The sequence below is a fragment of the Anomalospiza imberbis genome, chromosome 3 (assembly GCF_031753505.1).
Source record: "Anomalospiza imberbis isolate Cuckoo-Finch-1a 21T00152 chromosome 3, ASM3175350v1, whole genome shotgun sequence".
NCBI classification, from domain to species: Eukaryota; Metazoa; Chordata; class Aves; order Passeriformes; family Viduidae; genus Anomalospiza; species Anomalospiza imberbis.
The window spans coordinates 10,167,487-10,181,287 of NC_089683.1; the positions used below are offsets into that span (position 1 = coordinate 10,167,487).

A 13,801-nucleotide genomic window follows, 5' to 3' on the forward strand; every position below is an offset into this window, starting at 1 on the left:
GCAGCAGGGTGCTAGTTCACCTTTCCCACTCAGGAATGTGTCCCTAGGATCCTGTGCAGACCCCAGTGCAGGAACACCTGCCAGGTGATGCTGGGCTCCTACCCACAGGCCTGCTGGCATGGGTATTGTACTCACTCATGGGAAGAGCTCAGACATTAGCTGTGGAGGAACTCAGATATTAGCCATTGAAGAGCTAGAAAATCTGTAGGAGACCGATACTTGGAAAGTGATACATGCCAGTATCTTAAGCTTGGAACAAAAGTTAATAGTGATGAATCCATACAGAAGCAAACTGCCAGCAGTCAATACTCAGGCTAAGCTTGAGCCAAAGTGCTCTCCTCACTTCAATAATGCTGCCAGTGTTGGAGGGGAAAGGAGAAGAAAGAGAGGGAGAGGAAACTGTTTTATTAACCTTTTTTTTAAACTTTAGTGTATTTAAATATTAAACATTAATATTTATTAGGAAAATAAAAAACAAAGGAAAGCAATACTATGGAACAGAAGATGGAAATTAAATGAAGTTCATATATCATTCACCAGGGCCATTTCTAAGATGAAAAACACTATTTGCTCCCCATCACCACAGTTGTCCAATTGAAACAGCAGGGGAATTCATATTATATTAGGTGAATATGATGTTATACAGTACAATTTGGGATTTCAGTGAAGCAAATATGCAAATAAATGTTATTGATGTATTCAGTAGAAATAAGAACTAATAAATAAATAAAGTCAGTACATAACAATAAGAAAACAGTATGTGAGAGCAATTTTCCATTTTCATTGCAAAGATACTTTATGCATTCCATAAAATAGTGTTGTAGTAGCCTGCATGCTTAAGAATGTCATCAAGGGATGGTTTGTAGACAAGCTGACTTAGTTGGGAAAAGAACAGACAAGATCTTGGACACTCATGTCTTCAAACACCTCCTCCAGATCCCATTTGATAAAGGACCTAACTTCCCCCCATAGAGCTCTACAGACCATGATAAGCCACAAAAGCCATGACAGTCTAGAATGTGTTTTGTGCAGAGATGTAGGAAGAACCTGTAGACTTCAGGGATATCTACAAAGTGATATATCAGCAGTGCTTTAGCAAAAACCTCCCTGCACAGCACCCAGTACAGGGTTTTGGAAGGAGGAACAGTTTGGAACTAAAAAAGCTCCATGTGTTCTCTCCTTTTCATTGCCTGTTTTGCAGATGCAGTGGAGAGAGGGTAATATGTCTTGCTTAGCAAAACCATTCTCCATTTTGCATTAGTTTCTTATGTAAATAGGTCTTCCTAGTGGACAATCTATCAGTCTACCTACTAATTCATCTGTTTACTCAAAATTATCTTCAGACAGGAAGCATGTTCTGTTTTATGAAAATAGATTCTCTTAGGTTTTGTCTCAGTTTTCTTCATAATGTCTTGACACTTAAATTCATTTTGTGAAATGTACTGCATCTGTTTTAAATAATTAATCATCTTCTACCTCTGCAATCACTCAGAGAATGTCAAAGTGATACAAGAGCCTGTAATTTGTTATATTTTGATGGAGATACAGGGCTGTGGTATTCCTCCACAGCAACTCAGAGCAGCATATGAAAAGGAGGAAAGACTGCAAGTTTTTGCCAAAACTAAATTCTGTGTGTCCCTAAGGTCTTGAAACCTTCATCTCTGCTAGTGGACTTGTCCATAACTGAAACTGCCTCTGCACTGTTGATGTGTTCACATTTCAATCTGCTCACTTGCCCAAGACATGCTTTATGACAGCTACCTCCTGTGCCAGGGCAACACAGCTTTTGGAGAGGACTTGTCTCAGCACATCCCTCAGGCTGTGCTTGTTGAGGGGACAGATCTGTAGACAAACACTCAGTTCATGAATCACACCCATGACTGGTTTCTGAGCCATTTGATGCCATTGGAAGCAACTTTGCCAGCTCAGGTGTGGCTGAACCAAGCAGTGTTGCAAGGTGTATATGCCTGGGTGCTGGGAATGGGGGATTTAGCTGCATGTCATCATCCAGCCTTGACTGAGAGGGAGTTTGTAAGCTTGAAGACATTAAAAGGAGCATTTTCTCTCTTTCAACCCTTTTGCTCAGGCAGTAGGACAGTCTTGGCAGAGACTATCCTTGGCTCCCACCCGACTGCAGGCCCAAGTGAACAGGTCACTATCACAGGCTGACAAATCCTGTGGCCCAGTTGAGGCAAGGCTGCTGCAGGTCCCTGGCCCCAGGGCCAGCTGTCAGTGGGGCTCAGTGTGTGTTCCCAGTAGGCACATGAGCACAAGCACACTCAGCACATATCTGGGTATACACGTGATCAGTTCCACAGAAACACTCAACACACACACAAATGCAACCAGCTCCAAGGGCCTCATCCTGTTCTGCTCTCTGGCAGATCATGATGAAAGCCCATTAATGGAATATATATATATATATATATATATACATTTTAAAAAATATATTTTATATATATATACACATATATACAGTTATTTATATTTATACATTTTATATGGACATCTATACAGTGTGGATCCCTCCAGCCACTATCCTAAGACACTCAAGTCTACACAGTAGCTGGTCCTTGAATCCTCTCCTCTCCAGTTGGCTCTTGCAGAGACACACACAGTCAGGTCTCTCAGCTGACTTCCAGGCTCCACAATAACCCCAGTGGCTGGCCAGGACCCCATGTCCCTCCAGTAGCCAATACAGGGATTTCTGGTGCCTCCAGCATCCAGACCAGGCTTATGGTTGCTTTGGTATCTGTCTCCTAAAGCCTTTTATCCTACTCACCTGTTACTCCAGCTTGACATTCACCAGTGATTTACCTCGACTCCCAACACACATGTGCACACAGAGCAAAGTCTCTCACTCATGAAAAGCCTCTGAAGTGGAGTTCAAGGAGAAGACAAGCCCTTCTGACCAGGTGCAGGGCATGGCCAGCCAGACAAAGCAACCAGCCAACCCTTGACATGTCACTGGCCCCATTTATCCCCTTATAATTGTGTTTTTCCACCCTTATTCCTTTCCAAACCACCAAGATCCCTCCCTTTCCCCCTGCATTTTTCCTCCTCTAAAGATCCCATGGTAAGTCTTATGCAATTCCAAGATGCTCTTCCTCTGTGTCCCATACTGTGTCCTGTACCCCTTACCCCTCTCAGTCCATACAGCCTTTCCCTTTAGCTCAGGTGTGCCCCAGGCTGAGACTCCCCAGGACAGCCCTGAGAGGGGCTGCACTGGTGCTCATGTCCCCCACTGGGGGTTTCTGGGGCTCCCCCACTGCCTCTGATCCACATGTTCCTGTGGCCAGGCTTTAGTCACACTCCCCAGCCACCATGGGAAGACACTTTTGGGTGTGCCACAGGCTGTGCCCATCATGGACAGCTGCCTGCCAGCACTTACCCTGGAGGGAAGTGAAATGTAGCTGTGCTTAAAGCCTTTGGCAGGTTAAAGCCTAAATAAATATTTATCAACAGCCAAAGGTAGGAGAGAGAGATAATAAAAATACATCTTTTGGAAGGCTCCCTGTCCACCAGTGTTCTGCAGGAAGGTAAATTGAAATTAATGTTGCACTTAAGCATTGCTTTGCTTTTAAAAACAATGAATGGGCCTGGGTACCTTTCCAGTGACCTGCTGTAAACCTGGTACATGCTGCATCACTAGTAAATTGCCAACAGATTATGATGCTCTGAAAATAAGAGAGAGGCAGCTCAGACTTTTTCTTCTCTTCATCCCAGTCTCATTGGAAAGAGCACACTGGCTTCTTTCCCAGCAACTGGAGATCAAGACCCACGGAACCTGGTCTGCCTCTGCCATGGTTGTCAGAGCATCACCATGGTCCCCCTCACTAAACCAACACTTCTGCCTCACACAGGGACCACAAAGGAAAGGGTGAGGGATCAGGAAAGAGCAGGATCCAATATCACAAAAACAAGCTTGTTTTCTTCCACTACAACTCAGACAGCTGGATTCCCATTACAATTAGACAGACATGGAAAAGCCTCATGGTAACCCCTACCAGCCTTTTTTTGACACAGTTCTGTGATGATTGCCATACGGATCAAGAGAAGAGATTGTGAACTCAGCACTGCCTTTTTGGTTTTTTTTTTCATACAGTGCCAAACATGAGGGGTTTTACCAACCCAGAGCAGAGGGAGGTGCTCCTGATGGTGACAGTGTTTCATGATGTCCCTTGTTTGTCTGGCCACAACCCAGTTGCTTTAAGACCATGGCACATCACTACATAAACTCTGTTAACCAGAGATCTCCCCAGATTATCAGTCTGTCAAGAAAAGACATTAATAAATTGCCATTACCACAGGGCTTCCCTATGGTAGTCATACCATAGTGTAAGACCTTAGTGGTCATGCACTAAGACCCCTGTGGAAAGAGAGAGCCCCGGGACAATCTTTACTCACTTTGACTCATTGGGAAGCCATCCACCCAGCAGGATCTGGTCTTGGCACTTAGTCTGCTGCCCTATGTCAGCTACAAATTAATGTTAAACATAAATGTTATTTATCTCTAATTAATTATTAAGGCAATGTGTAACAGCACTTAGGAAAGATCATATTGGTGTGTGTCTGGATGCAACCCAGCCCTCACTAAATCATGCTGAAAGCTGACTTCCCTCCTGCTGTAAGCAGATTACTTCAGTCTCAGTGTTGGTACATAAGGAGAAGATTTGTCACCCTTCTGGAAAATCAATAGGCTCTTGGCAAACTGGCTTCAGTGCTGTTAATCATCCTGATGGCACCATCTGCCCATCTACCAAACTGCAGCAGGAGAACCACCCTGCCTGAGGGCCCTCTCAGTGGCTGCAGAGCCCTGGCACAGCTGGGTTTGCAACTCGCACTGCATTTGAAACAAGCCCAGCTGAAGGTATAGGAGGATCTGGGGACTGGGAGTGCAGAGTTCATGGAGAACTCTGTCATGTCTCCTCAGTGTTTCTGTCACATGTCTGGGGGCAGTGCCTCTGCCTGGTGCCCAAAACCAGCTGAATATTCACGGGAAAAACAGAGGAATCAAAAATGCTGAAAATTCCAGATGCCTGAGGCATCACTACTGGTGTGTGCAGCTCCCCAGCGCCTCATCAACATGCAGAGGATGAAGACATCCCGTGGCAGTGACTCACTCTCTGGCTATGGACTGTCATTTGTCACCACATGAGGCTCTGATGTGAGTGCCCCACCTGCCCTATGAGGAAGGGTCTTCTCCTCCTCATCCTCCTAACCCAGCTCAATGCTGCTCCAACAGACAGGAGCAACAATCTGTGGGCAAACCTTCTGTGCAGGGCCAGGAGAGGCTGGAGAGGCTGGAGCTGAACTGCAGGAAAGGATGAAGCAGACGACAATCTGTAGCATGAGCAAAGGAGCTCTGGCCAGGCTCACGGGGGCATTGCTGCAGCAGAAGTCCTGGCTGCTGCCTCTGGAGATGTGCTCGAAGTCCAGCTGCTGCCCGGCTGCTGGGATGGGGAAGGGATGGGTCAGGACCCTCACACCTCTGCTGTGGCTTCCCATCCAGTCCTCCCAGTCTCTGCATTCCCCCAGTGCCAGCATCATGTGTGACCTGCAGAGAGCCAGGCTGGGTCCAGCAGGCTGGGGACATGGGCAGGGGCAAACAGCAGTGCCTGACTTCCTCCCACTCCATATTAACCAGCGCTTTTCTGAATCACAGACGTGGTTTGGCTGTGGGATATCAACTATGAGATTCAGAAATTAATTCAGCTTGGGAGCTTTGGATGACTCAGACTGCTATGAAAACACCCCAGGGCAGAAATGAGATGTAGGGAAAATTTACCCTGGGGGTACATCTCAATGGACTTTAACTGAGGACAAATTTAATTTGCAGAACTGAAGCATATTTTATTTACTTTTTTAAACTAGTACTTTAAATTGAAATATTCAAATAGGTAATCAAGATGCTCTTAATGGGTTGCTTTTATTGAAAAAGAGTTTGTTCTAAATCCCTCAACTTCAGAGTCATAGACATATTTCCTTCCACCAAGTGAATTCTTTGTTGAATTTCTCTACTGCATTAATTATAAAAATCAGAACTCACCAAATAAACAGACAAGATGACACAGCAGTGATGTTAGTCTGCCCACAACCTAACCCATGATCCTGCTGGAAGTTGTCTGTAAGTCTCAATGGAAAAGCAGTATGCAGTTGTTATATGTGCTTTTAGGAGTTTGTAAAGACAGAGCTCTTTCTCATGCATCACTGGGCTCCCAAAAATGGGTCTAAGTTATAACAGCCCTTAGAGTTCACTTAACTCTGCTGCCAAGTATCTGCCTGAGAGAAAAAAAAAACATACATTTTTGTAGCTGGAAAAATATTGAGGCAAAGGATTTGAAACACTGAGCCATATGGACTCCTGCCTTAGCTCTCTCAGTGCAGCAATGCTTCATTGCAATCAATAAATGTATCATCATCATTTCCGATGCAGGGAGGCTTTAAGGAGCCCAGGCTCCATTCTTGGCTCCACTGTCTGCTTACTGTGAGTTTAAGCTTCGTTTCATGTCAATACAGCAGGACTCAGTGCCCTGGTTTCTTCACGAAATGCAGGCTGTGTGCTGGGGACTCCCAAGGAAGAATCAGAATCAGAGCAGTTTGGACTGGAAGGTTCCTTCCAGTCCAACCCACCTGCGATGAGCAGGGACACCTTCAACTAGATCAGGTTGATCAGAGCAACTGTTGCTGTTCAGCTTGACCTTGAATGTTTCCTGGGACAGGGCACTCACCATCTCTCTGGGCAACTCGTGCCAGTGTTTCTCAACACCTCGCTGTAAAAGCTTTCTTCTTTATAGCTGAATTGATCCTCTTTCAGTTTAAAACCATTGCCTCCTATCCCATTGCAACAAGCCCCTACTAAAAATTCTGTCCTCATCTTGCAGTACCCTTTAGGTACTGAAGGTTACTATAAGGTCTCCCTGGAACCTTCTCTTCTCCAGGCTGAACGACCCCAACTCTCTCAGCCCGGAGAGGTGTTTGAACCCTCTGATTGTTTTTGTGGCCTCTTAGGGTGTCACTCCAACAGGTTGATTGCCTTCCTGTCCTGGAGACTCCAGAGTGGGATGCAGGAGTGTGGGTGAGGTCTCACCAGAGCAGAGCAAAGGGGCAGAATCCCCTCCCTGGGCCTGCTGTCCACTCAGCTTTTGATGCATCCCAGGGTGTGGCTGGCTTTCTGAAGTGGTGTTCAGGGTGCTCCACTCCCAGTGTGTAGGGGATGGACAGGCAGCAGACTGTGACAATGGAAAGGAGCAGGCAAATTTTTGACAATGCCTTCACCCCTGGAAGCCAATGCTGATGACTGGCAGCTGGAGGGAAGCAGCTGTACATTATATGAAACAAACCCCAAGGGCAAAATCTGGGGAAAGATCTGGGGAAATTCCTTCCAAAAGCAAGGCCTTGTGCTGGAGGACACATCTGGATCCCACTTGTTGTCCGTTGTCTCTGGAGATGCATCAGATTGTTTGAAAGCTCCCCGTGACCCACGCAGCCTGTGAGACACAAGGGCTGGATCTGGCTGCGTTTTCATAGACTGAAGTCTGGGATGTGACTGGGGTGAAATTCGCTTGGAGGAAGGAGTTCAGAGAGACCTGTGTGTCTTGCACAAGGCTTTGGGAGAACCTCAGCAGGAAATGAGGGGCAGTTTGGCCACATCTGCCCCCAGTATGGCACTTCTGCGACAGCAGGGGCTGGGGATAAGCCTTTGTGCTTAATGATGCAGGTTTTATATCAGGTTGATTTTCTGGCTTTACTGGTGGCTGTGCCTGTTCCTCCCTCACATCCTCCAGCCAGTCTAAGCCAAAGCCACCCCCACAGAATGCTAAGATAGTGTTGTGGACAGTGTGGATCCTCCCTTGCAGAGGATGTTCATTATCTCAGGGGCAACATGGGTCCCAGGACACTGGCTTAAGAAAAGCCAGATAATGGAACCTAAAATAACCCTGGAGAAATTGCTTCTCTGTGTAGCAACAAAGAGACAATTCTTGAAGTGACCCGCTAATATTCAAAGTGCTTTTAGGAATTAATTAGCTATTGCTGATGCCATTCATCATTGACTGCATCTGCCTGGGATGTTGTCAGAGCCATCAGCCAAAGTTTTTGCCCTTCTGAAGTTTATTTTCTACAACCCCTTACAAGCTAGAGCAGGTATAGTGCTGTACATGTATTCTTTCCTCTGCAAGATTTATTATATGGGCCAGATATCTTCATTTCTGCTTAAAGCCATAGAAAACATCTCTGTGGCTCCTGACACATCATGAGCATGAATCCAGGTATTCCCTATAGGGGATGCAGAGCAAGGAGATACATCCTTATGGACAAGCCCAGCTGGTGGACTGATTGCTCTGTTTTCCTTCTGCCCCAGGAGGAATGTGCTCCCCTGCTGTCCTCCCTGAGGGAATGCTGGAAAAGGAAAACTGAGTTTGTTTGCCAGTCCCACCTCTTCTGAGAAAACACTCCTGGAGGGAGCACTATCCCACAAAGCATTTCCATGGGTCGCACTTTGCCCATTGGGCATGGGTCCCACAAAGCCCATTGAACTGCCCGGTAATTGGGGTTCCAGGGTGAAAACACGAATATGTTTCTTCTGTACAGTTCATTGCATTGCATAGCAGAGCTATGCTGAGATGCAAATGGTTTAATTTTTGAGGGGGCTTCTGCATATGTACAGCAAAAATGCAAGTCCTAACTCACAGCTACAGCTTCTTTCTGTTAGGAACCAACACAAATAAATGATAACATTCTTCTACCCATACTCCATCTGTGGAAAAAAGGTATGTAATTAACCCTTCCCCATTATCCCCTGTGTTTATCTGTTTGCACTCACCTTGGATAATGAAGAAGTCATATTCATTTTGTGCTCAGTTACACAACTTGAGCCTTGAGTTTTACTCTGTGGATTTCCAGCAAGCCCTGAGCTCAGCAGGGCAAGGTCCTGCCTGCTCCAGGAGGTGGCTCCTGCTTCCCAACCAGCTTTGATCTCAAGACAAGACAAAGAGCCAAGTTCTTAAAATGCACTATAAAAGTACCTCTAGGGGTATCCAACTTCAGCACAAAAGCATTTCATGTGGATTTCCAAAATGGCAAGGTGATGGATATGTTTTGAATACAGTGATGAATAATTCAATTTTCATGTATTTGCCTGACTAATCCTGATTTCAGCCTGAAAGCTGCCTTCCTTTTTAATCACTACTTCTTCAAGAAAAAAAAGCCATGGCCCTGTGGAGAATCCCATCACAGGGCAGTTGCTGCAGCCCAAGAAAAGTGTCCCCAATGCTGTTCAGCTGGTGGCTCTGGTGGGTGCTGTACTGTGGATGCCTGGGGTACAGACACAGGGACAGATGGACACAGGAACCAGGAGGCCTCTACTGCAGAAGGCAGGACTTGTTCCCTTTTATCATTTCACTTCCAGCCCCAGGACTGCCCTCTCACTTGCTCCAGAGCTGGCATCTGTCTAAGTACGACCAGAGCTGTTTGATCTCACTCTCCTGCCCCAAAAGGAGCTTTTCTGTTGCCAGTGGAGGAAGCTGGCTCTGGGTGGGCAGGGGCTGCATGCAGCTGTCCATTGCAGCACAGCGAAACAACTCCCGGGGCAGACCAACCCCATTCCTCAGTCCCAGCTCTTTGTCCTGCCCAGCCACAGGGCGGGGAGAGGCTGATGCTGCCGAGTTCTTCCTCACCTGACTGCCACTGACACCTGCCAGTCCCGCAGTCCGCTGCGATGTCACCTCCCTGCCCTTCAGCTCCCAGGACCTTCCCACCTGCCTTGGGCACAGCAGACATGGGAACTTGTCTGAGCTTAGGGGAGACCTTACTGCTCTCTACAATGATCTCTCGATGATCTTAGAGGTCTTTTCCTACCTAAATGATTCTGTGATTTCAAGGAAGCCAATGTTAAGCTGAGGTTTCAGCCTGCAGCTGTGCAATGCCTCCCTCATCATTCCCATTTGTGCCAATGTCTATTCCAAATCCCCCAATCCCTGTCCTTTGCCCATATTCAGGACTCCTAAGTAAAGTATTTTGGTGCTGTCTGAGGGGTATATTGCATTGTAAATCTGAGGAATGCTACTTTTAGGGGAAACTAAATGAGAGTGGAAAAGCAGGCAGGGGTGCTGAGCAAGTTGGCAGCACAGCTGTCAGGGCAGGAGGAGCAGGAAAGCTTGATCCAAGGGGACATGGGGTGAGAGGACCCTTTGGGAAGCTGATGAAGACTGCAGGGGATTTTTAAGGACCATTTCTGCTCCCACAGTGGCCTGGAGTCCAGGCAGCTCCAAGGGGATGAAAAGTCACCATATACTTCTTAACCCATGGTCAAGCTTGTGCCTGGTACATGAGAATCCTGGTAAGAACTTGCAGCAGAATCTGGTCCAAGATTTTTTTCTTGCTCCAAAGGATGCAGCTCTGCAGGTTTTGGGGATCCCAGGGACCCTGATACTTGGGATAGCTTGCAGCATCACCTAGGTGTGCTCAAATACATCCACATTCCTCTGTATTTTCTTGCTGGGCATGAAGCATGGCTCCTGCCTGCAGAGTGGACTGGGAGCCATCAAGAGACAACGAAAGGGTGGCTTAGCTGGTACAACTTACAGAGTGGCCCATCAGCCAGAATGAAACCCTCCATATTTTCTGCAGCATCTGCACACTTAATATAGATTGTAAAATATAGGTAAAAGGGACTACTTGGCCTAGGAACAAAGAAGATTACTGGCATCATTTGATCCTCCTGCTTCCTCTTCAGCGAGATGAGATTATTTTCTTTTATTTACAAATATGAATGAACTAAGCTTCACAACAGCTCAGACAGGCTGAAGTCTCATTAATTCAGTTTTAAACAGGGTGGGATGTGAGTGGAAAACTGAGCACTAAGAGCCCTGGAGTAAGGCCACAGCAAAGGGAGAAGGACAGCAGATTCAATACCCTGGGGAGGTACCCAGGAGAGATCCTGGGGACAGCTCTGGATTCCTAATTCAGGAACTGGTGATGCTTCTTGTGTCAGGGTCTGTACCTTCTGCTGGAAATCTGTGTGCATTCTGGTGCCATTTCTTCAAAGGAATCATGACCTGTTGATGATGTTTGGCAGCCACAGACTGAGCAATGAAAAAAGGCTGAATTGTTGCTCTACTTTGTTAATGACACAGTTATGCTGTGGGAAAAACAGATTGTGAACTGAAGAACAGGCCCAGAATGTACAAACAGAAAGGAAATCAATTGCAGCTAAGCAAAAAAAAAAAATTATTCTGTCATTTCAAAAATTGTGGTCACACATCTTTGCTGTTTGGGTGTTGTCCATGTCTGGATTTTACAAAGGTAATTCAGACAGACAAGCCAAGACTTGTATGTACAGTAATTCTCTTTCAAGCTACTTCTAATTTTCCCTGTTCTCAGCTCCTCTGTTGCTTTCATGTCACTGCATGGAAACCAGGACATAGTCCATTAAATTAAACAATAACAACAGATGACGAAGCTTTAGAAGGAAAAGATGATAATTTATCTGCCAGACACTCAAGCCATAGAGTTCACTGTCTCTGAGGACAAACATGAGGTGGTAGCTTGATTCTAAAGACAGATGGGCTATTTCACTAGCCATTAATCTCACTGCTAGTTCACAAACCTAAGACCACCCATTTATTGTATGACTGTGGGTGTGCATCCTTTTTAGCAAAAGCACTCCTTCATGAGGAATGAGTCACATACATAAAGACCCTGACAGTATCCAACTAACTAATCAATAAATGGTAAAGTGCAAGATGTAGATCCCCCTGCACTGCTAGACTGAGTCATCCTGATGCTGGATTTATCACAGCCTAGACAAAGATTCTAATAAGAGCACCAACTCTACAAAGTAAGGGCTTTCTATTGCCTTCAACTAAGTCAGCTGAAGCCCTCAGAAGTGAGTGACTGGAAGGGTTACACACAGTGGCCTGCATTAGGAAAGGTACCTAAGCAGACCAAGGGATATCAGTGTCTCTGTAGACTTGACATCTGTGAGGGCACACTTGGAATGTTGCATTCAATTTTCTGACCCCTTCCCAGTTCAAAAGGAAAGCAGAAGAACTGGAGAGAGTTCAGCAAAGAGATCCCAAGACAGAGGTCCAGAGCACTTTGCCTACATGAAAAAGCTTCTTGAGTTGAGCTTGTTGAGTTTGGCAAAAAGAAAGAGGCAACATAGCAGCAACCTAGAGCTCCACAAAAGAGAGTTACAAAAAGGATAGAACCAACCACTTTGGCAGTAGAAGGTGATACAGGGAAGGGCAACAGCCACAAGCTGCAGCTTGAGATGTTCAGATTGAACTTCAGCAAAATTTTTTTATCCAGAGAACAGTGCAGAGAGATGGTGGGCTCTCCCATCTTCAGTGTTTTCCAAAACATGAAGAGACAGAGGCACAGGTAAACAACCTTACATTATAATAGTTCTGCTTCAAGAAGGAAGTTGGATGAGAGACCTCCAGAGGTCAGTTCCAACACACACTGGAATAGTCTGTGATTCCCAGAGCTGACTGTATTTATTTCATCCCTTAAGTGTAATGACCTGGAGAGCAAGTTAACACTCCTGAGAGAGTCCAGTGAGGTCTTTTTCATTTCCTATGTTCCAGCAAAGAGCAGGAGAGACTAAACACCAAAACCTCTGCACTGGCTGAGAACTGTTCAGATAAACCCACTCAGTCTAAGTGGGTGAACCGTGTTTCTTGAACAGAGAAAAATTTAAAGTCATCTTGAATTCTGCTCTGTCCCACCCAAACAGAAATTTGTCCTCAACCACAAATTATGGCAATCACTTGAACTTGGGCTTATGAGCATGCTTGACTAGAAAATCACCAAAGGAGGATTGTCTGCCCTCTCTCACACTGGACTGTCCTTTACTGTCCCTAGGTGTAGTCCACCTCTGATGCCTCTGAGGTAGTCAGGAAAAAGCCCAGAATACATTCAGCTTTTTGCACCAAGGTAAAGCTCCCAACAGGTTGTTGCAGGTTGCCAGCTGAAGGATGGGACTCAATGATGCCCAGGGTCTAGAGATTAAGTAGAGATATTATTATCTTGAGGTCAATGCTAATAGTCCATTTTTCCTCTGAGCCCATGAAGAAAGGATCTAAGCACAGGTCACAGGGATCTGGGGCTTTGGAAACAGACAGGACCAGTAAGATCTTGTAGGATAACCTGTACAAGCTGCAGGTACAGAGCTCTGTCCACTGTCACATTGTCACTGTGCTGCAGGATGGTAAGGATGTGTTGCCTCTTCCTGGCACTTCTGTTGTAAATGTCTCACGAAGGAAAAAGAGATTCCAATTTACATATCCTGGGGCTGAATAGATAAGCAATCATTTTGAAAAATCAGTGTATGCATATATAAACACCCACGCATGTTGTTAAACCTTCTGACCAAGGAGAGATAAGCCTGATGCTGATTGTTTATGATCATGCAGTAAAATTTCTATGGAATTGTTTTTCTTGGATGGAAAACAGAAACAGACACATTAACTCACTTCATTGTAATGCCCATTTTATTGTAATTATCTTTCAATTCTCTGAGCTTTCAGCATCTTGTTTTGGCATTATAAACACCTGCAAATCCTAGGCAACATAAATAAAAAAGAACATCTTGTTAAAATAATATCTATAGAAAATGAGATTGGTGCAGAGTATGATAATTGCAGCTTTCCAGTTCCCCTATATCCATACACAAACCAGCAATATATAAAGGCTATTTATTCAAAGTGCTAAGTCTTTTCATGTTCTTTATTAGAGCACAGCCCCGTGTGATAGGCTTCATAAATAGGTAAGAAAAAAAAATGTTTCAAAAAAATTA

General features: G+C 45.4%; 1 protein-coding gene across 1 annotated transcript in view; it reads right to left on the minus strand.

Annotated features, from left to right (window-relative positions):
- Window positions 1–7,792: 7,792 nt before the first annotated feature.
- LOC137470246 (b(0,+)-type amino acid transporter 1-like) overlaps window positions 7,793–13,801 on the minus strand; it is a 30,373-nt gene continuing 24,364 nt past the window's right edge. The window contains exon 8 of the mRNA XM_068183381.1: window positions 7,793–8,389. Within this exon, the coding sequence (XP_068039482.1) occupies window positions 8,186–8,389 (204 nt within the window). The 3' untranslated portion in view covers window positions 7,793–8,185. The remainder of the gene's footprint in view (window positions 8,390–13,801) is intronic.